This window comes from Sus scrofa, chromosome 14 (genome assembly GCF_000003025.6).
Source record: "Sus scrofa isolate TJ Tabasco breed Duroc chromosome 14, Sscrofa11.1, whole genome shotgun sequence".
Classification (NCBI taxonomy): Eukaryota; Metazoa; Chordata; class Mammalia; order Artiodactyla; family Suidae; genus Sus; species Sus scrofa.
Window position 1 is genome coordinate 42,468,146 of NC_010456.5, and position 23,130 is coordinate 42,491,275.

Here is a 23,130-nt window from a genome sequence, read left to right on the forward strand (position 1 = left end):
AAGGGAGCAACTCAGAGGAGGGTGCTCCCTTCAGGGTCCATACAAAGAAGCAGCATCTCAGGAAGGGCTGAGCCCTCCCAGCTCTGCCCTGTGACTCAAAGGGCCTTTGACGCTTAAGACCCAGGATCACAATGAGCTCAGGAATCAGCCTGCCTCTGCTGGAATCTCGGCTCCACCATTTACATCTGCTAGGGTAAGGTGAGGGTTGAGGCTCTATGACCTTGGGTAAGCTACCCAGTAGTTCCAAAGCCTCAGTTTTCTTATCTGTAAAATAGGTATAATAAGAATTTGCAGATCACATGGTTGTTATGAGGATTGTTATGAGATGCGGCATGTAAGCATTTAGTAGGTACCTGGCTCACATGCACCACACTCTTTCATCTCAACATGCATCTGCTTGCTCACGATCTCCCCACTTCCAGCCTTGCCCCCTCGATAACCCACTCTCTGCGAAGCAGCAGAATGAGCGTTCATCACAGAGTATAATATCCAAAACTCTTACTGTGGTTTATATAGCTCTAGAAGATTGATATCACCTCCTTCATCTTTATTTCATGATGCTTCCCCCTGCCCAGGCATTCCTGTCTGCCTCCCCAGAACAAAATGAACAGACAAACAACAGTAACCAGATTAATACACCCATGACTTCCCACCTCAAGCCTTCACATTGGCTGTTCTGGGACCACTATTTACATGACTATCCCCCCCACCCCCGCCCCCGCCTCCAATGTCACCTCCTTAGAAAGGCCCTTTCCCGACCCCTCCTCCCACTTAATCCCAACTCACTGTCTATCAGATCGCTTGTTTCATTTTCATTAAAGTACTTCCTGCCAGCTGCAATAACTTATTTCTGTGTTTAGTTGCCATAAGACTGGCCCCCTATTGAACAGTGAGCTCCATCAGGACAGGGACCGTGCCCATCTTGCCCACATCTGTACCCCAGCACCCAGAGCCGTGATTAGCACAGAAAAAGTGCTCACAGTGTTTTGTTGAATGAATGAAGAAATAACCATAAACTGATGTCATCATTACCCTCTAATTTCATGATAATCATATGACAATAGATTATTTCCAAAGTACTTTCACATTTTTTCTATATTAAGGGAACCGGGAGGGGTGAGATTACCCCCCATTTCACAGACATGGAAACCAAAGCCCCAGGTCACCTAGTTCAGAAGTGGAGAAGCCATGGTTGTTCCCCTTGTACCATTAGGAGCAGTCACAAATGAAGGAGGCTTCCATTAAGTGTGTCTACCTCCCTTGGCCTTTTTCTTTCCTCTTTGTCTGATTAATTGCAGCCTGAAACTAAAGGAACCAGATGCCTCCCTCCTCCTCTCCCTCCTATTATTTTGTGTTGTTTTTCCGGATCAGGACTCTGTTAAGGATTTGGCTGGTACGACCATGACCACAAACTTCCTGTATTTATTCTTCCACTTAGAAATCATGGACAGAGCAATAAGCTGGGTTCCAGATCTGTGTTGGGCACTGGGAGATGCTCTGGCAGATAATGATTCCCTGATGCCCAAAAGGATAATGATTCCCTGGAGCCCAGATGCCTAGCTCTTGGGGAAGTGGACCCCGGATTATCTTTTCCCTGGCTTCCATCATGCAGATGTTTGACACCTACAGAGCAAATATCTGGATAATTCAGTGAGCTTCTGGTTAGCTCCCAGATGCTGGTGCTGTGGAGCAGGACACACCCAAGGAGGTGAGCAAGGGGGCTTTCAGCTTTGGCTAGTGGCTGGTAAAAGCCCGTGAACCCCTGGTTCTTGATAGGAAGTTTATAACGCCCAGGCCCCAGTGCTTTACTGGGAAGAATTGACTCATGATGGGATTCCAGGTAATTCCACATCCCTCTTCCCATTTTATCCTCATTAGAAGCCTGAAGGGTAAGAAATCCCCTAACTTTGGAGATGAAGAAGTTGAAACTCAAAGGGGTCAAGTTTCCCAGAACTGCACAGATATCCATTAGAATACCTAATGCCATATGGAATGATTTGATTTGTTTCTGGGTTTAGCTGCCTCTAGTCTGTCCCCCTACTGGGCAGTGAGCCCCACCAGGGCAGGGACTGTCTGTCTTGCTGGCCTCTGTACCCCTAGCACCCAGAGCTGTGCTTAGCACAGAAAACGTGCCCACAGCATTTTGTTGAAGGAATGAAGGAATAAGCCTATGCTGCTGTTATTTATCATTATCATCCTCATCGAGAGCCATGAAATTACTACTATAGTACACTATTTCCAAAGTATTTTCACCTGTTTTCATATCAGTGAAACTGGAGAAGGTTCATTGGTTTTTACTGAGCACCTCCACTACACTAGGCTCGGGGGATATGGTGGTAATCACCAGCCTCCCTTTCCTGAATCTTACAATCCATGTATTAGTATGTAGAAGAGATCTGAACCCATGTCTGTATAGCTTCATGGCTCATAACCTTTCACTAAGTATGCTGCTTCTTGTGTTCAATACATTTGTTTTGAAGAAATAAGTTCAGAAGGGAGAGAAGGACTTTCTGTTATAAGACCTTGAACCTCTCAGGAGATAGAGGAATCACATCCTGCTGGGAGTTGCTGAATTGAGGTTGATTTGGGAAGCCAGAATGCAGATGTCAGTGACTGCTCTCCCATCTCTGACTGCTCAAAATAAGAGCATGATCTGACCCAATATTTCTTCCCTCTTTTGAAAGAGCAGCAGAGAGATGGCACTGCTTAGCCCAAACAAATGGCATGCAAAAGGTGGAATTACAGGACTAAGTTTGAAGGAACAGAAATTGGGAATGGAATGGGGTTCCCTGCTTCCCTCTCAAGTTCACTGTAGGGACAATGGGTTTGAAGCTTGTTGGAATCTTAAATGTCACCCCTTTCTGGTTCCTGGGTTTCCCTGGCATGTCACCTGCTAGTAAACGTCATCCTGGTCCCCTGGCCACAGCATCTTCAAAGATGCAGATAGTTCTATGGAAACAGCTTGCTCAATCCTAACATTCAGAGCTTCCTTATGGTCAATTTAGTCAAGCCCCTCCACTGAATCCCTGATGGGGAATTAGTCCCACCATCCAACAGAAGTGAGCCAGGGCAAGAACCCAGATGTCCCCAAGGCCAGATCCACTGATCTCTGCTCTTCAACAGAGCAGAGGTTGTCCATTCTCTTCAACAGCTCAGACATTTTCTCACATTTTGGTTCAGATACAATCCAATATGTCAACAAATATTCCTCTATGCAGCATTAAGTGTTCAACTGATTGCCTAGCAGACCTAATAGAAGTAGCATAATTTATGAGGCAAGTCTCTTTAGATCGTTTCCTTTTTAGAGGTGGTGTCACTGTTTTTGTTTTTGTAACTCCCTGATGGGTCTTCCCTGGAGAAGCTGGTGGAGCTGAGCTTCTGAAGGCTGACCCTCAAGCTTTGGAAAGCCTGCATATCTGACTACTCTAAGCTTTCTGCAGACCAGCCCCGGCTCTGGGTCTCTGTCCCACCCCATACCTTAGAGCAGAGAGAAGCACTCTGGAGGTTTTAAGAAGTCAGCCAGCTCAGGAAAGAGGGGCAGGTATGGTGGGTGGCAGGTGGTGACCCCATGCACAGGCTCTAGAATCAGGCCAATTTGATTGGGCAATAACTTTTCCTCTCTGAGCCTCAGTTTCCCCATTCATAAGATTGGGGAATGTAGTAAAAATGCCTTGTAGGGAAAATGAGCATTCAATAAAATAATCCATGTCAAGAGCATATCAAAGCATCTGGAAAATATTCCACATCCCCAAAGTTGCTAGCTCTCGCTGTTAAAATGTATTATTCCATTTTTTCTCTTGTACTGGAGCTACAAGACTGCACTTGCTTTGTTATCTCTGGGGGCTGTGGTTAATCCAGGCCATTGTTTCAGGAGGCTGCACAAATCTACCTAAATTATGTATTGGGGTTGCACACTGAATGCTTAGTGCAATTTGGGTGTGTGAAGAAAATGTAATTTCTTTGTCTGTAGCCAATCTGGTCTTCCTACGACATCCATCCCAGTTTCTCCTACCACCCTCCTCCAACCCAGACCCCCGCACTGGCAGAAAGCAAAACAAAACAAAAGAATCAAACGATTAAGCTTAACCTATATTGTGGGTTGAATCGTGACCCCCAGGGCCTCAGAATGTGACCTGCGTTGGGGCTAGAGTTTTTAGAGAGGTAGTGGAGTTAAAATCGGGTCATTGGAGTGGGTCCTAATCCAATATGACTGGTGTCCTTATAAAAAGGGGAAATTTGACATGGGGGAAGCAACCACATACAAGCCAAGGAGAGCAACGTGGAAAAGATCTTCCCCCTCATGGCTCTCAGGAAGAACCAAACCTGCTGACATCTTCATCTCGGACTTCCAGGCTCCAGAATTGTGAGACAATATGTTTCTGTTGTTTAAGCTGCCCACCCTATGGTACTCTGTTACAGCAGCTCCAGAAAACTAATCTACCCTTGTTTTGACATCTTAGTCCAAATGATAGTTATACAGGTTCCTGTGCTAAGTGTCTTCCTGCTTTTCTCCTGGGGTGGTTTTGGGCAAGTGGAGGGCAGGGCTTGGTCTGATGGTCTCAGGGGAACTCTGGAAAGAGGTTCTTGCTCTGGCCTTGGCTGATTAGCTTTCCCTTGCCCCCCCCCCCCCCCCCAGTTATAACTCCTCCCCAATTATAAACCAACTCTGCCCTGCTCCCAGCTTGGACTCAGATTAGGCACCCCAATTTGTGTGAAGGTCACCCAGTCCTGCCCCATGGATGCCTTGCTGGCTCTTGCCCCACATCCACACCACAGAAGAACTGAGGGTGCAAAGAAAGCTACCGAGATGGGGCTGTGCTCTAGCAAGCCCCTCTACCCTCCACCAACCCTGGTCCTCAGTGTACCCGGAGCAAAGATGTGAGAGGGAGGACCAAGAAGTACCTGGCCAGTCTAGTCTCCGGAATCTCTCCCCTTCTCCTTCTACTGGTTCTGGTTCTGGAAAAGAAACACCTTTTCTTTTCCTCTCCCTACATCATATTCCCCTATTATCAGGTGGCATGCTTCAGAGTTGTAGCAGGAAAGAGGTCTGCTCCTCACTCTGGCAGAATCCAGGACCTGGGCCTCTTTTGTGTGTTGAAGAAGAGAATAAAGGAAGTTGGGAAATCCTCCCTCAAGACAACAGCCCACCTTTAGGCCATAGCCTTGTTGCAAATCCTGTTGGAGTGTCAGAGCAGAGTATCACGTCCTTCTTCCTCTTTTCCTTTTTTTTTTTTTTTTTTTTTTTTGTCTTTTAGCTATTTCTTGGCCGCTCCTGCGCATATGGAGTTCCAGGCTAGGATCGAATCGAGCTGCAGCCACCGCCTACGCCAGAGCCACAGCAACGCGGGATCCGAGCCGCGTCTGCAACCTACACCACAGCTCACGGCAACGCCAATCGTTAACCCACTGAGCAAGGGCAGGACTGAACCCGCAACCTCCTGGTTCCTAGTCGGATTCATTAACCACTGCGCCACGACGGGAACTCCCTTCTTCCTCTTAAATAACAGGTCCTACTCTCCTTCCATGCACACTGACTCTTGGGGCCAACTGGACAAAAATCTTGCATTCAGAACACTAATGATAAAAGCTCCCTCATAATTTCCAGAAGAGGCACTTGTTACCATTACTTCTTGACTCTTTCTGCTGCTCCCAACAGGGTTGGGTCTTAAAAAGTGGAATGAAAAAGTCATAATGATTGCTACTAAGATCATTATTAACAGCCTTCAACAATTATTGACAATTATTCCACATTTCACCTATAGATGAGAGATGGAGGTTTGGAGAGATGAAGTCTCTTGCCCAAGGGGACTAGGCTGGGGAGATAGTTTGGCAATGGGAATTGAACCTACCTTTGCCTTGCTTCAAGCTGTTTATCCCTGCATTGTGAAGAGGGCAATACTGCAGCCCAGGAGGACTTGGTGCTGCTGTAATAGGCTCCTGTGCATAGTCACATGTGCTTTTTCTGCTCACTTAGGTGGAGTTGCTTCCCAGATTTCTGAGACCTGGGAATCAGCCAGCGACAGGGTTGGAAAAGTTCCATGGAGAGGATGGTGCTTCATGAGATTCCCTAGGGGTCCTAATGCATGTGTAATAGGATTAGCGTTGCCTGGAATCCTGAGGCCTGCTCTCTCTCCTTGAGCTCTCTGTGTCCCCTGGGTCAGAGGGTTGCCAGGAATTAGAAACCCATCCTGGATCTTTGGCTTCAGAGTTGTAGCAGGAAAGAGGTCTGCTCCTCACTCTGGCAGAATCCAGGACCTGGGCCTCTTTTGTGTGTTAAAGAAGAGAATACATGCTCAAGCCATTCCCTAAATGTTCCGTGTGCAATGCTGTTTGCAGACAGTCGTTCTGGCTTACAAGAATGAGGCTTTAACCTGGCTGACCTCACTGCACCCTAAATATTCACTGGGACAAGGGTGATGAACCCCACTTTCGGTGAGGAGGAACCAGGTGCTCATATGTCCAAGCAACACAGCTAAGGAACAGTGGTGCCAAGACTAGAGACATGGCAGATGCCAAGCCTTTGTACTCAGCATTGAACTTGACGACTCTGGTCACCAAGAGCCTACTAAAGTTTGTGCCTCAGTTTTTTTTTGTTTTGTTTGTCTTTTTTTTTCTTTTTAAGGCCATACGTGCGGCATATGGAGGTTCCCAGGCTAGGGGTCTAATCGGAGCTGTTGCCGCCGGCCTATACCACAGCAATGCCAGATCTGAGCTGTGTCTGCAACCTACACCACAGCTCACGGCAACGCCAGATCCTTAACCCACTGAGCGAAGCCAGGTATTGAACCCACAACCTCATGGTTCCTAGTTAGATTTGTTTCCACTGCACCACGTGAATTCCTTTTTTTTTTTTTTTTTTAAATCTGCAAAACAGAGAGGCAGTGCAGGTTCTGAAATGAGATGATAAATCAGAAGGCAAGAAATTTGTGTTTGAGTCCTACCTCTGTCACAGGGTCTCTGTGTAACTTTGAGGTGGTCATGTTTCCTTTCTGGGTCTCAGCCTTCCTTTCTGAAAAAATAGGGAAGGAGAACGAGATGGATTTTGACAATGGTAGGGATGGAGTAGACACAGGTGTTTTTAGAAGTCCCAATAAAGGACCACAGATAACGAGGGAAACTTAGGGGACATTGGGAGATGGCTGTAAGTAAATAAATTGCTCAAAAAAGCTATCAGGGAGTTCCTGTCGTGGCGCAGTGGTTAACGAACCATGAGGTTGCAGGTTCGATCCCTGGCCTTGCTCAGTGGGTTAAGGATCCAGCATTGCTGTGAGCTATGGTGTAGGTTGCAGATGTGGCTCAGGTTCCACATTGCTGTGGCTCTGGCGTAGGCTGGTGGCTACAGCTCCAATTAGACCCCTAGCCTGGGAACTTCCTTATGCCAAGGGAGCAGCCCAAGAAAGGGCAAAAAGCCAAAAAGCCAAAAAGCCAAAAAAAAAAAGCTATCAGAACAAGGCAGGCTTGTTTCATTAGTGAAGCCTTGAGAATTGCCTCAGGTCACTGGGTGGGGGATGGGATTAGGCCTGCATTCACATTCAGACTGAGGGCAAGAGTTTGAGAACCACCCTTCTTCGGATTTGAATACACCCTTACCGGATACTAAGGAGGAGCTACCACTTTCAGAAAGGAAGAGGCGGGCTTTTCCAACCTCTACTCCCCTTGGATGGTAAAACTGTAGCCCACCAGATCCCCGCTTGCATCTCTCACAAGTGTTCTATCTTAATAAATCTATTTCTTGCCTATCACCTTGTCTCTCGCTGAATTCCTTCTGTTCAGAGACATGAAGAACCAGAACCTCAGTGAGTCTGGACACAGGGTGAGTGATTCTAACTTCCTTAGGTTCAAGTCCCAATCTGGGTTTGGCTAGGTTCATTAATACTGTCAGTTTCAACAACAGTGCAGTTAGCTGAAGTTATCATATAACCAGTACCTACTAGGTACCAGGTACTTAAGACACACGTCATTTCATCAACTTCTCCCTAAACCCTGGGAGGCTGGCATGATTATCTACATTTTATGGATGTGGAAACTCAGGTTTGTGTGTTCCAGCGCCTTGCTCTTGGCCAGACAACATCCAAGAACCCTTTAAGCTCTGACATTCCAAGATTCCAGGCAGAAGGTTTAGACAGATCAGGACCCAAGTCCTGCTTCGGTCACTTCCCAGTCGTGGGACATCCTGGGTAAGTTGCTTCACTTTTCTGAGCCTCAGTTCCTTCATCTGCAAAATGGGTCCATCATGTCCACCTTTGGGAGCTACTGTGATAATTAAATGGTACATTACATACAAGTTCAAGTACGTCATGTAGTGAACAGTGGAGCTTTTTGCCCTTTTCCTACCCACACTCAAGGAATGTTTGAGAGGAGCAGACTAAGTAAGGAGGTTGAAAGATCTCTCTCCAGCAAAATCCTTTCCTTCCCTCCTTCTGTTCTGCTCTACCACACTCAAGTTCCAGCAGCTGTGCTTAATTGGATTTAACTTAATAGTTTTATTGATGCCTTTTGGTTCATGGGATGAAGAGGCCTCTGGGTAATTTGCACATTTTTAACAAACTAAATAAAGAGCTGATAAGCATAAACAAGTCCATTTTAATTGGATTAAGGGGAAGCTTAGCTTGGGGACTGGAAACCACAGAGGAGCTAGAGAAAAAAAAAAGGGCTCTTAGAGATTTTAGATTTTCTGCTTCCTTGGACCTCCAAAGCACTCTGCACAAGGCACTGCTCCCTTTCTAATAAGCTGTGTTCTGGTGTATTCGTGTCTATGTCTTACTTTCTACATGAGAAGGCAGCATCTTTCCCCTGCCATCCTCCATCACCAGTTGCTGTGCACCCTGTGGCAAGTGGTTCAACCCTTTGGCTTTGGTCTCAGACCCCCCAAAGTTCAAGGCCTGGCCCTGCCTCTTCATGTTCCTCTTGAGAAGTTCAATTAATCCTCTAAGTCTCAGTTTTCTCAAGTGTGAAAGGGGATAGTGATGGTTTCAAATCTTTAGGGTTGGTATGAGCTACATGCTGGTAAGTGGCTTGCTTCTGGATAGGTCCAGCAAAATGGCAGCCATTAAGAGCAGGAGCCAGGGGGAGGGATTGCAGCCTCTCTCATGAGGGCTCACATATCTGAGTCAGATATTCTAACACTCATTGTCCAAAGCATCCCCAACTGATAGGGCAGAGGATTGTTTTGTCTTATGAACCCCTGCACAAGACCTAAATATGTGAACAGAAAACTAGCACTGTTCTAGTTAAAGTTAAGGGCTCAGACCCTCCCTGTACTCACCTCCCTCTGGATACTTCATTGACTTCTGGAATTCTGAGGACTCCTATTTTCAAACTCTTGGAATGGGTGATGTATATAATGATTCTGCGTAACAAACACAAAATTTCAGTGTATATAACTATTAGGGGGTTTTGCTCACCCATCTGGGCTGGTTGGCCAGGCAGTTTTGCTGATCTTGGCTGAGATCACTTATATGTCAGGGGATGGCTGATTGCTGGTTGATCTAGGATGGCCTCACCTTGGGCAATTAGGGTCGTTAAGCTTTGCTCTCATCCTCCAGCAAAGGGGGGCAGGCATGCAAGAGAGAGGTTGAGCCTCTAATTACATCATATTTGCTAACATCTCACTCACTGACCAAAGCAGAGTACATGGCCAAGCCCTGAATCAGGGTGGGAGGACAGTTCAAAGTCACATGGTGATGGATGCAAGGAAGGGTGAAGAACTAGGGCCCTTTCTACAATGTAACACGTGTAGTCTCTGAGAATTCTCCTGATTTTAAACACATGATCTTGAAAGCTCCATAGAAACCCTGACTTTAAAAGTCACCTTTTAGGAGATTCCCACTGTGGCTGAGCAGTAACAAACCCAACTAGTATCCATGAGAATGCAGGTTCCATCCTTGGTCTCACTCAGTGGGATAAGGATCTGGTGTTGCTGTGAGCTGTGGCATAGATCACAGATGCAGCTTGGATCCTGCATTGCTGTGGCTGTGGTGTAGGTTGGCAGCTGCAGCTCTGATTTGACCCCTAGCCTGGGAACCAACATATGCCATAGGTGCAGTCTTAAAAAGACCTCCCCCCCACCCCCACCAAAAAAAAAAAGGGTGCCTTTTTCTATTTCACCAGTTGGACCACATATTTTGGGAGGCTATCTCCTAGGGCTTATATTGCATAAATTATGAGCTCTCAGATGCTCAGTCTAGCTAGCTGTTGATCAGGTAACCCTGTGATTACAAATATGACTACCTGTGAGGATTCAGGTGATCATATCCATAGCTCTAAATTTCATCAGAAGACCAGAAGCACTGCACTGGGAGGATCAAGGAGCTTGGGATCACAACCAAAATTGTCAGGAGTGGAGGATGACCTGTAGTTCAGAAACATGGAAGGACTGTCAAATATCTGTGAAATCAGCCACAGAAAGAGTGGACCTTAAGTTACAGTTCAACTTGTGTTATGCATAAATTTCACCAAGAAGAAAAACATGGAGCATACTTATATAACTAACTAGGCCGGCATACTAATTATGACCTGTTTGTGTAGTGCTTGTTTTATTCTCCTGTCCCCAATAACCTGTTTATTTGTGTGGCCACCCACATGGCTTTGTGCCACTGAACAGACATGTTCTCACTCTCCTTCAGTTACTTGATTTTCTAGTTGTACTCACATGTGGTTTCTTTCCTGGGAGCTGTTGGCACCTGAACGTTTTGTCCAAATAAAAGACTATCTTCACTTGGTCAGTCTTTTAACGAAACTGTTGACCTTTATGCCTTTGTACATCTTATTTTTATTCATTTCTTTCTCTCTTCTTTGACCTGTATTAGAATTCCCAGGAGGGTTGGCTTGAATTTATCAGGATCTCAAGAGAAACAGTGGTTCCTCAGCATAAATGATGTTTCAGGACCATGGACAGAGCCCTACACCTGGGTAGATACGGTTTGCCTATGACACAGCCAGTGGAGGATAAATCTGTTGCTTAATTTTCCTCTGTGTAGGGCACCGTTTCATCAAGAGATGATAAAGTGGTTAAGAGCTGGAGTCTGAGGCTGAGATGTCTGAGTGCAATTCTGTCCTCTTTCCCATCACCAGCTGCCTGACTTGGCCACTGTTCCTCATCAGGAAACTAGAAATCATAATAGTGCCTAACTGATTCTTAGAGTTGTCAGGACTAAATGGCATGGTAGGTTGAATTTATTAACCCCAATTTCTTATCCCTACTTGTTTCCATGCTATATAACTTGGCAGTTAATTCCGTAAGAGTCAAAGTCTATTTTCCCACTCCATGACTTTGAGCTTGGCCACATGACTTGTTCCACCTATGGGATGTTAGCAAATGCGATATAAACAAAGACTAGAAATATGCTTAGAAATGTTCTCTTGTGTTTCTGTCACCGTCACAAGTAAAGCTTTACCTGGGTAGTCGTTGCCTCCTCAGCTTGTGCACTGGAATAAACATACAGAACAAACTTGAACTCACCCTCCAATCAAGAGTCTGGAGAGAAGTTCAGACCTGTCAAGTTCCAGCCCACACCTAGACTCATGAGAATAAATTATTTCTTTTTACATTTTTAAGGTATTTATTTTTTCTGCTTTTTTTGAATCAATGAGTTTTGGGGCTGTTTTCTGTGAAGCATTATTGAGGCAATAGTTAACCAATACAAGTAGAACCAGGTGCATAAAATGCTTAAAACAGTGCCTGCAAAAAGTAAGTGCACCATAAATTTAGGTTCTTGGGGCCATTATTATTGAGAGGAGGTGCAAAGATCAGTGGTACATTACAGAGATCTGGCTGTCTGACTTTGGGCACATTATTTAACCACTCAGGTCTTTGCTTCTCTCACATATAAAGTGAAACCAGGACGACCTCTTCTGAAAATGTCTAAAGTCATCAAAGGAAACATGAATCTAGAACAGTCTTGGAAACGATAGATTGGTCAAGAATGAAGACAACATGGAGTTCCCTTCGTGGTGCAGCAGAAACAGAATCTGACTAGTATCCATGAGGATGCAGGCTTGGTCCCCGGTCTCAAGGATCTGGTTAAGGATCCCAGTTAAAGATCTGGTGTTTCAATGAGCTGTGGTGTAGGTGGCTGATGTGGCTCAGATCCCAGGTTGCTGTGACTGTGGCAAAGGCCAGCAGCCAATTCGACCCCTAGCCTGGGAACTTCCATATGCCGCACGTGTGGTCCTTAAAAAAAACCCCAAAAAACACTTTTCAGCCAAGTCAAGCAGACTTGAATCCTGGCCACAATACTAAATAGCTACATGCCTGTGTGATTGTGGGCAATTTTTTCACCCTCTCTGGGTGCACATGGAGATAATACCACATACTTCAGGAGATTTGGTGGATTTTTAATATGGAAATTGGCTGGCATAGGGTGGATTTTAAGTATAGTAGTTGCTTATATACTAACATATTTCTCTTCATTCATTTCATTGGTGAGCATTTATTGATTACTAAAAATAAAATAATCATATTTACTGGCTTTAAAAAAACAAACAAACAAAAACCCAAAAAAACCAAAAGGAATGAAGACAATGTGATCAAGTTCTTCCAGCATATCCAAAGTGTTAAAAACAACACTCGGATTGTAGAATCCATTCTGAAGACACAAAAACACCAAATGGGGACAACAGCCATGAAATCAACAAGCCACCAGTTCTAAATCAATTTGTCAACACTACACCTTCTATCAATTTGCTGCTAGTTGCCAGGCACAGGGTCAGGCTTCACCCAAAGACATCACCATGTGTGGTATAATTTAGCATCAGGAGAAGTCACTCCCAATCTCCTGGGATGACTGGGGGAGAAAAGGGCTTCCATGAATACTGTTTCTTGGGATAAGAAGCTGGCTCCTGAAGTTCACTTTGAAAAAGGTATCTATGTTACGAGGAGCAGAGAGTCAAGAATAGCTACACCTCTAACAGCAGAGTAGCAAACTATCCATCAACGGAGAGAAAATGAAACAGAGGGTGGGTGTGTTTTGATGGAAGGCTTGAAGTAGGGCAGAAAAGAAGAAAACACGAAGCATAAAGCCAGGCCAAAGAGGAAGGGATTCGGAGAGTGGGAGGGGAGGCAGACAAGAGTGGTGTTCTTAGAAGGCACCAGGAATTAATATATATACGTGGATTGATAAGAGAATGTGGAATTTAAAGCTGTAGACTAAACTAAAAGAGAAAAACTGATAAATTGGACTTTGTTAAAATGAACAATTCTTATTCTTCAAAAAACAATATTAGGACAATGAAAAGGAAAGCCATGGACTTGAAGTGCTTGTACCTACGATATATAAAGATGCTTATAATTTCATTAATAAGAAGAAACAACCATTTTTTTAAAAGGGTAGAATATTTGAATAGACATGTCATCAAAGAAAATATAGAGCCAGTAAATACTTGAAAAGATGCACAAAGAAAAGTTATTTAGGGCCATAACCACAGCATGTGGAAATTCCCAGGTTAGTGGTCAAATTGGAGCTAGCTGCCAGCCTACACCACAGCCATGGCAATGCATGACCCAAGCTGCTTCTGTGACCTACACCATAGCTCACAGCAATGCTGGATCCTTAACCCACTGAGCAAGGCCAGGGATTGAACAGCTAGCCACAACAGGAACTCCCATGTAACATAATTTATTATTTGAGAGATACAAATTCAAACCACAGTGAGATACCACTCATACCCACGAGAATATCAGAAAGTAAAAAGACTGGCAATACAAAGGATTGGTGAAGATGTTAACAAATGAAATCTCATACACTCCTGGAGGGAATACAAAATGGTACAGCCTCTTTGGAAAAGTTTGGCAGCATCTCTTATTAAAGCTAAACATCTATTTAACTTGTGACCTGGCAGCCAAGTGCATCCCTAGGTACCTACTCAAGAAAATGAAAACATTATGTCCACACAAAGACACACATGTGAACGTTTGTAGCAGCTTTGTTCAAATAGCCAAAAACTGGACGGAATTCAAACTGCTATCAACTAGTGAATGCATTAAAATTTTTGGTATGTCCATACAATGGACTAATGCTCGGCAGTGAAAAGGACTGAACTATTTGTATATGCAACAATGAAAATAAATCTCAAAAGCCTTATGCTAGCTGAAAGAAGCAAGACCTGTTTGATTCAATTTACATGAAATCCTGGGAAATTATAATAACAGAAAGCAGACTAGTATTTGCAGGAGACTATGGAGGGGTGGAGGGAAGGAGTCAACTGCAAAGGATATCAAAGAATTTGGGGGGAAATGGTAATGTTTCATAGCATGATGGTGGTGGTGACATGACTATATATGGTGACTTAAAAATTCATCAAATTGTACAGCTGAAACTGGAAAATTCTGCTATATGTGAAATACACTTCAATAAAGCTGATCAAAAACCAAAAGAAAATGCTCAGCCCATGGTGGGAGAAATACTAATATTGATGACTACAAAAATTAAAACCCTTCAGGGGTCGGGCACTCCATATAGATGTGTCTCATTTTCTAGAACAGAAAACTGATGTTCAGGACTATAAAATAATATCTGTAAGGCCACACACCTGGCAAGTGGCAGATCTGGGACTTGAGCCTGGGAAGGTAAAAAGATCTCATCCAGGCTCCGAGACCGATGAGATGGCCATCCTGTGGCTTAGGAACTGGGTCCTTTTCTGGGGAAAGAGGCAATCCTAATACCCCTGGTTCCTCTTTGGGCATTATCTAACAATTACCAAATCCATGCATTTAATGCCGTGGAAAGTAGCCTCTGACAACAATAATTAGCACTTAAACATTGCTCTTCAACTTTAGCTTGTTTTTAAGGTGTGTTTATTAATTAAACATTTTCTCTACAGCCCTAGGAGGCAGAAGAAGGGTGGATGGCTGGCATTCCAGGATGCAAACCAAGAGGAGGAATGGGGTGTGATTTTTCCCCAGGTCAGGTTCCTGTCAGCCTCCCATCAGGACCCAGTGGCCTTAGTCCATTTAGCCTGTCAACACACAGAGAAAGGGCACATGGTGGGTGACTGTTCTGCAAATCATAGTTTTGACAACAGGGAACATAGGTGTGAATATGGTTTGGGGCAAGGCTCTTCCCCCTCCAGGCCCTACTCCCCAGTGGGTTGGCCTGTGTGATTGTACATTGCACATATACCCCTAGTTGTCCCGTCCAGGGATGACTGGATTTTTAGGGAATCGCCCAGTTCAGTGCTCTGGTTTTACAAAGGGGGAGACTGGAAAGTCCAAGATCGAGATGCCAGCATGTTTGGTGTCTGTTGAGAAACAAGCTCCTAGTCTGTAGATGCACGTCTTCTTGCGGTGTCTTCTCATGACACAAAGAGATCTTGTGCCTCTTCTTCCTTTTATAAGGGCACTTGTCCCATCACAAGGGCCCCGCCTTCCTCACCTAACGTAATCCTAATTACCTCCCAAAGGCCTCACCTCCCATCACGTTGGGGATTAGGGCTTCAAAATATAAATTTCAGGAAGACACAAACAGATCAGCCTATAGCAGTTCTTGGTCCCTCATGCTAGCCCATGCCAGACACTTTTCCGAGTCATTACAAACTGAATTCCTTATTTGCAAAATCTTCCACAACATCAGGAATAATCAGTGACAATAACAAATACCTTTGCTTTACCCTCCCCCCACTGTGTATGTAGTACTGTGCCCAGGACAAGAACCCCAGTAGTTATATTCCATGATAATCTCCATTTTAGAGATGAGGAAGCTGAAGCTCTGAGATGTTTGGCAGCTGGTCCCAAGTTCCACAGCTGAGTCCAAAAGTAAGTCAGGTTAGTCTGGTGCTAGAGTAGCTTCATACCCCACTTCCCACCCACTGAATGAAATCACTGAATGAATTTCACTGGATGAATGAATGAATGAGCAGCTCCCCTTTTATTACATCCGGATTTGTCAGCATTGGGACTATGGACATTTTGGGCCAGAGCATTCTTGGTTGTGGCGTTTGTTCTGTGCTTTGTAGGATATTGAGCTACATTCTTGGCCTCCACCCACTAGATGCAAGTAGCACCTCCCCCTCCACAAGTTGTGGAAACCAAAAATGTCTCCAGAGTTTGCTAAATATCCCCAGGGCAAAATTCCCCAATCGAGAACCACTGTTGTAGAGATGAGGATTTCACTTTTGGTTTTGATTGAAGGTAGGGTTCCACTGCCCTACTTCGGAAACCACTGGTTTACATGCCTTTTAATTTCCTACTTTAGGCCCCAAGGAGCATACATGCTCCTTGAAACTCTATGTAAAACTGTATGCATGAGAATATGTGCATTTTTCTGGAAAGACAGTTCATTGTTTCTATGAGATTTATAAGATGATTTGAAAACTCCCTTTCTGCCGTCTCTTCTCAGGCTGATGATTGGACCTGTGAGGTGTTAAGCCCCTCTTTCTCCTTCCTTCTACCCCCACTCAAATTTTCCTCCTCCATCATCATCATGAAAGAGTCTTGGGATTTTTCTTCTTCTCCAGTGCAGTCTGTCCTGGGGAAGAAGCTGTCACTTTGCCTGTAATGGCTGGGAGAAGTAGTGGTGAAAGAGTGGGAAAGACTTTCTAGAGAATCGCCGAGCTGTGGAATAAGAGATTATTGCTTGGCAGTTGCCATGGGAACCTATAAACCAACCTTGCCACTAAGAACCCAGAGTTGTCTGGAGCACCAGCTCCCAGCCCTGTCTCTACCTCCTTTTCACCCTGTGAGTCCTCAGCCCCAGAAAGGCCAATCATTTGCATGATTTGTTTTTTACCCACATCTCCTACTGCAGCCATCTCTGTGTTGCTTTGTCAGCGCCATCCCTTTCTTCTTGGCTTTGGGCTGCATCTCCCCATGATGAAGCATCGTGGCTAAACATATGGACTCTGAAGTTAGATTGCTCAAATTCAAAACCCAGACCCATCATCCCCCAGCTGTCTGACACTGGGCAAACTACTAAACCTCTCCAAACCTTGGTTTCCTTCACTGTACAATGGGGAGACTAAGTGTCCCTGTCTCCCAGGGTTCTGGTGATGATTCAATGACCTTATACATATGAAGCTCCTAGCACAGTGCCCAGCATATAACTAGTACTCAATAAATATCAGCTATTATCATCACTGTGAGTAGTTTCTCATTCCCCTGTCTTCTTGGCCATTGTCCGGGCAGGTGGATCCTTCTATCCACTCACCCCAAAGTCTGTGATTGCTGACAGGCTGACAGATGGTGTTAAACATAATTTATGTATTCACTGGGTCAACCCGTCATTGGGTCAACATTTGCCCATCACCTAGCTTGGGCCAGGAAACACATGGAGATCCAGAGGTAAAGACATGGTTTCTGCCCTAACAGAGCTGATGCTCTGGTAAGAGAGGAGACACACACACCAGATTACTGGGGAGATCACAACAGTGGCCACATCCAGAGCTGTGACTGGTTAGAGAAGGAGCTGAATTTGGTCTTCGTGGTCAGGGGAGGCTACTTGGAAGAGAAAGAGCCTGAAATGAGTCTTAAGGAGGCTTTCCAGGTAGAGGGGGCAGTACGAGTAAAAGCATGGAAAAGACTAGAAATAGCATGTGTGTCTGTGTGCTTCAGGCAGTGGGGTGCTGGTAAATACCCAACTGGCTCTCAAAAGAAAGAAAGAAAGTAAGAAAGAAAGAAAGGAAGGAAGGAAGAAAGAAAGAAACCCACTCACCTGATTTGTAGCAGTTGCCAATTTCCATGGTGTAATTATTCTCACCACAGCCAACTTCAAGCTACCAATGTGATGGCACTGAGTATGACTTTGAGAAGAGATGTGCTTTTGAGAGCCAGTATGAATGGGCTTCACCACACCATCAGCTTTAGAGGTTTAGGAAGGGGGTGAGAGAACAGAAAAATGATTCAGTATTACTGGAGAGAAAATTCAGGGCAGCTACAGGAACAATTCAGGCCTACTTTGGCTCATAACTTGTGGTTTATCTCTGAATAGCCTTTAATATCCCTTGATTTACTTACTCAGAAAATCAACAAGCATTTCCATAGCACCTACTGTGTGCCAGGCACTGTGCTAGTTGTAGGGATAAATGGATCATAATGCATGAAAAGCCATGAATGTGGGGATGAGAAAACAATCCTTTGAATGCTTCTGCCATAGTGGTGCCTAGATTAAGGCTAGAAATTATCAACGAGGTGATTGCAAATACAACTTTGCCTCTCAGCAAGCCCACCAGATCCTTCTCATCCATGCTTGGACTCCATCTTTTGGGAAACCTAATTCAGAATGTCTGGGATAAGGCATGGGCATTCTGTGTTTTGGAAGGCCAGGGAACTGGGGTATGGGTTGGGTGCCTACTTCAGGTCTTAGAACAGAATCTGACCCCTGAATTGCCTCCCCCTCCCTTTCATCCCCAATATTAGGGCACACATGTCTTGCCCCACTATGATGTACCCTCTATCTCCCTTCTGGCAGATCGTTCATTTCCCCACAATTGTTTAGCAAATGACTCCAGAATACACAAAAATCATTTTGTTGGGACACATTCCATTCTATAATGACTGTTCATTTCAATTAGCTGTCAGAGGTCTGAAATAGAGATGCATAGTCCTTCTCGGATAAATCAGCACCTCTGAAGTGGATTTAAGGCAGCCGGGGTGTGGGGGGTGGACAGAGGGGATACGTATTTTATCATTTCTTCCCTCCTTGATGTTCTGCCAGTTTGTTCTCATTTTCATGCTTCTCTCCCCACCCCCTGCATGCCAGCAGATTGCAGACTGTAAATTTGAGGGGAAATAGTAAACGTGCAAACATGATAAATAAACATGTTGCTTTTGCGGAGTCGGATATTATTATCACTCAGATTTACAGCTCTCCTTGCTTGCATGCTTTTACTGCATTTGGGGAAAAGCGGAGCTAGGTTTCTGTGTTACATTCATCAACTTTCTGCCCTTCTCCCCATCACCCCTCCAAGCCATTCAAATATCAACTGAGACTGGAGACACAATTCGTCTCCCTGAGACTGAATGCATCTTGACAGGTGTTTTCTTTGGGGACAGTTATTTATAGCTGCAAAAGCTATCATCCTGTGGGGGGCTTTTGTTTCCTTCCTCCCCCTTTCTCATTCCTCTAAAATTGAACATATTTTTGTTTTCCCAGTAGGAAAAAGTGCCAAATCGATGATTTAAATCTCTCTCTCTTCCTGTTTTTTCTCTTTCCCTGTCTCTTTCTCATCCTTTCTCTTTGTCCTTTTATAGTCTATCCTGTCTTCCATCTTTGGGACAGTCTCTGAATTGTTCCCAGATTTGAATCCAAGTGTCACCACCAACTTATGTGTCACTTGATTACTCACCGTCCTGGAGCCTCTCACCATCCTCAGTGCTGTGCTTTTTCTCCTGGGTTCCCTATTGCCAATTTATAGAAAAAAATTGAGATATTTCTGTGTCTGTTTCCACGTTCCCTCTCCCAATGTCACCCCAACTGGATGGTGAGCTCTTCGGGACATGGAGATATGTCAGCTTCCCCCACCCCATCCAATCTGCGCCTCGGTTCCATGTTCTCCATCTCCATCAAAAGACACCTTTCTGGAGATGCGCAGACAGTATCTTGGTGTCCCTTTGGCTTCTTTGCCACCTCCCCCTCCCTGCATCCAGTCTGTCATCAAGTTCTGTGGATTCCTCCCCCAGCTATCTCTACTCTCTCTGCCTCTCTCTGACCCCACAACCCCTCCAACTCTCATATTTTTAAACATTCCCAAAGTGCCAGGCATTGAGCTAGTCCCTGACCACTGTCCCCTGTCAAGAAGACCAGTACAGCAGTGTCTTTACTGACCTATCTCCAGGCTTGTCCCCACCCTCCATACTTATTAAGGGATGGGCAGCGGAGCGCGTGCCTGCAGATTCTGTTGCTAAGGAAACCACTTCCTTGGTTACCGGCCTGGGTAGCATTTGTCTCACTGTGTCTGGATCCCACTGAGTCGCCCCCACTCTCCAGGAAGATGAGAAGGAGGAGGTGAGAGAGGATGATGGGGGTGGGGAGAGGAAGGGGAGAGAGGGAGCAAGAGGCAGGTAGAGACAGATTAAGAGGTAGAGATAGAGAGATACTTGCACAAACAAGTAGAAATCAAGAAAGAAATAGTAATGAAATGAGAGAGAAGAAAGAAATGAGGTTTAATGAGCAGTTGGAGGAAATAAAAGAGACCACAAAGAGGGAAATTGAGAGCAGGAGGAATTTAAAGAAAAATAGTTGGGGGGCAAAGAGATGGGGAGAAAACAAACCAAAGCAAGAGAGACAGGGGGAAGGGAAGAAAGCCTCTAGGAGGAGCTGGGTCCCAGAAGGACCTTGCCCCTGGCATGCCCTTTGCCTCCCCTCTCTCTCCTACCCACCCTGCCCACCAGGAATATGCTTGCAGCGGCCTCTGGGCTTCCTGGAGAAATCAGGAGGAAATCCCAGCCATCAGCAGATGCTGGGCCCTGCTTGTTCTCCTTGAGTCCTGGAGCCACAATGCACTGGAGGTGACAGCGGGATGAGAGCCTGAATGTTCTGGCTTCCAGGCCAGAAGTGTCCCCTGCTCCGGAGAACACTGGAATGCAAAGCTTTCATTCCTCCTCAGGTGCCAGCATGCTGTCACCATGCATGGATGGGACTTTTTGGAGAGGGCACACAGACACATCAGACGTGGGGCAGTCATCACACCAGCTTGAGGATGCAGTCTCACCACACAGAAGAGCAAGTGAACACAGAGGCAGAGACAGTTTTATACACCAAGCCACACAGTTCACAGGTAGTTACACAGACACAAAAGCAATGAGGCACCCAGAACATTCTCTGTCTCTCTTTCTCTTACACACACACACACACACACACACACACGCACACACCAGAAAAAATCCCATTTGTGACCTGGCCTTACACAAAACTCTACCACATGGTAGAATTATCAACAAAACTTGCTTTTAATGATGATGTTGACCTGAGGAATCTTCAGAGGCTGGTGGCTTGCGGTGACCACCAGCAAAGAGCTTGCCCAGGTCTCAGACAAAGAGTCCTCCAGAGAGAGCTTACCTCTAAGTGGGAGGGGAGGCCAAGCCCTCTACTGCTTTGGGAAAGAAGGCTAGAAATTTGCCCAGGGCAAAGAAACATGGTACAAAATAGATTCAGAACCCCCTGGCTGGCCCTGGGGTGACCTGAATCCTATAGATGAAGAGATCAGGGAAGAGAATCATAGGTCTCATCCCCAGGCCCTTCTCTTTGCATGGCCAGGTTCCAAGGGGGTGGAATGTATTAGTTATATTCCTCTTAAAAAAATATATCTCTTTACACTTGCCTTCTCCATAGTCTCTTGGCTATCTGGGAATGGGCATTTACCCGCATGCCAAGGCTGCAGAGGGGTCTTCCTGGAGGGATGGCGCTGCTCCAGACAGAACAGCAGAGACCTGTGATCTATGGCTTTTGCATCTACATGGTGGGGGATGGTGCAGGTGCGCAGGTGTGCGCTGGATGCAAAACCTCTGGTACCCAATGTGGGGGGAGAGATGAGATCCTGGATCAGTGCTTTCTAAGACAGATGATCGGTGACTCGAGTCCTTGGGAATCCTTTGGTTTGATGTCTCAGCATCAGATAACTGAGTCCCTTTGCTATATAGCAGAAATCAACACAACACTGTAAATCAACTACACTTCAATAAAGTTTTTTAAAAAAGAGCAGCGTTTGTACGAACATGAAGAACCATCCCATTCACCCCATTCCTTAAAGGGCTCCCAGGGAAAGCTGGCCGCATTGGACTATGATCAAAGGGAGGTCAGTGGTCTTGGAAGATAGTGGGGGTCTCTTTTGGTCATGGTTCCACCTGATTTGGAGCACTCTTATTTTCTCGCTTGGATCGAAAAAGACCCACTGGTAGAGGTCGGAAGGGCAGTGTCAGGCCAGTGCATTGGACCCCACAATGAAGAGATGTGTTATCAGGGCTCTTGTTCTTGCTCAGATTCTGCACATGGCACATGGCCATCTTGGCAAGAGAACTGTTGGTGCCTGAGGAATCTTGGAAGTGGGTCACCTCCTGGATACAGTGGGGAGGACAAGGGCAGAATCCCAGCCCTAGAGGTGGACAGGCAACCAGATTGTTTCTCAGGAGCAGGATGACCTGGGGGTGGGCTTGGGAGGCTAGTGACCCCACGTGGTGGTGCCAATTGTCCTACTCTGAGCACCACTGCCCCCCACCCCCACCCCCAGACTGTCAGAAACCTAAGGCCACAGAGAAATTTCCCAATCTTTCTTCAAACAGAAGTGGCCCGGATAAAACTTGGTGCCAGTGCTTCCTGGGTAGAGAGGAGAGGGGGAGGTTATGAGTGCTCAGCTCAGCAGAGAAGAGAGTCTGGGTCCACTTTTTTCTACGTCATTGCCTTTAGCTCTTGTATCAGGGGTCTCAACACCAGCGGTGGGTCACTCATGTCTGCAGGACACCCATGGGCCTTCCTTCCCACAAGTGGAGCCCAGAGTAGTAGTTGGGGCAGGGACATGGGAGACAGAGAAGGGTCCATGTAGCTGGAACTCCCCAGACCAGCTGTCCCTCCATCTCCAAAGGGGTGTGAGTAGGTGGGGGTGCCCACATATCTCTTCTCCGAGCCTCCTTCATCATGCAGGAAACTCACCAAAGGCCAAGAGCAGCCAAGGGGACTGTCCCTGAACCAAAGACAGGACTGATGGGTGGGGATCCCCAGGGCTCTTAAGTCCCCAGGGCCTGCTTGGTCAGGACTCCCAGCCCCCCTTCCCCCCTCTGACCCATCATCTGGGGTAGTAGTCATCGGGAACGCCTGTGAGGTTCCTCCCTTTGAGGGCCGCGTCCACCATCTTGATGTAGGCAGAGATGGTCTTCTGCATGTCTGCCGTGTACGGGTTGTACTCCAACTTCCGGAGCCCCGAGCGCTTGAAGTTGCCGTCCTTCTGGCTCTCCACGCAGAGCAGCCGGTCCTCCCTGACGGCCACACCCAGCAGGCTGACCATCCGGCCCAGCTGCACGAAGAGGTCCTGCTTCAGGTCCTCAAAGTGCACCACCAGCACCTTCTTGCCGAACTTGAGCCAGTCCAGCGTGTGAGTGGCCCACCACGGGGCATAGTTCCTCACAAACTCTGGCCACTCTGTGGAGAGAGGCGGGGTGCGGGTCAGAGGGAGGATGCCGGCAGGACGGCGTTGGCAGTGGTTGCG

The 23,130-nt window shown here is 46.0% G+C and overlaps 1 protein-coding gene across 7 annotated transcripts in view; it reads right to left on the reverse strand.

Moving 5' to 3' along the window:
* Positions 14,778-23,130, reverse strand: part of WSCD2 (WSC domain containing 2) — a 101,466-nt gene continuing 93,113 nt past the window's right edge. For 3 of the 7 annotated variants that reach the window (XM_021072411.1, XM_021072413.1, XM_021072412.1), the window contains one exon: positions 14,778-23,063. In XM_021072411.1, the coding sequence (XP_020928070.1) occupies positions 22,711-23,063 (353 nt within the window). In that variant the 3' untranslated portion in view covers positions 14,778-22,710. The remainder of the gene's footprint in view (positions 23,064-23,130) is intronic. The other 4 variants (XR_002338358.1, XR_002338359.1, XR_002338357.1 and 1 more) reach the window with 4 other exon arrangements.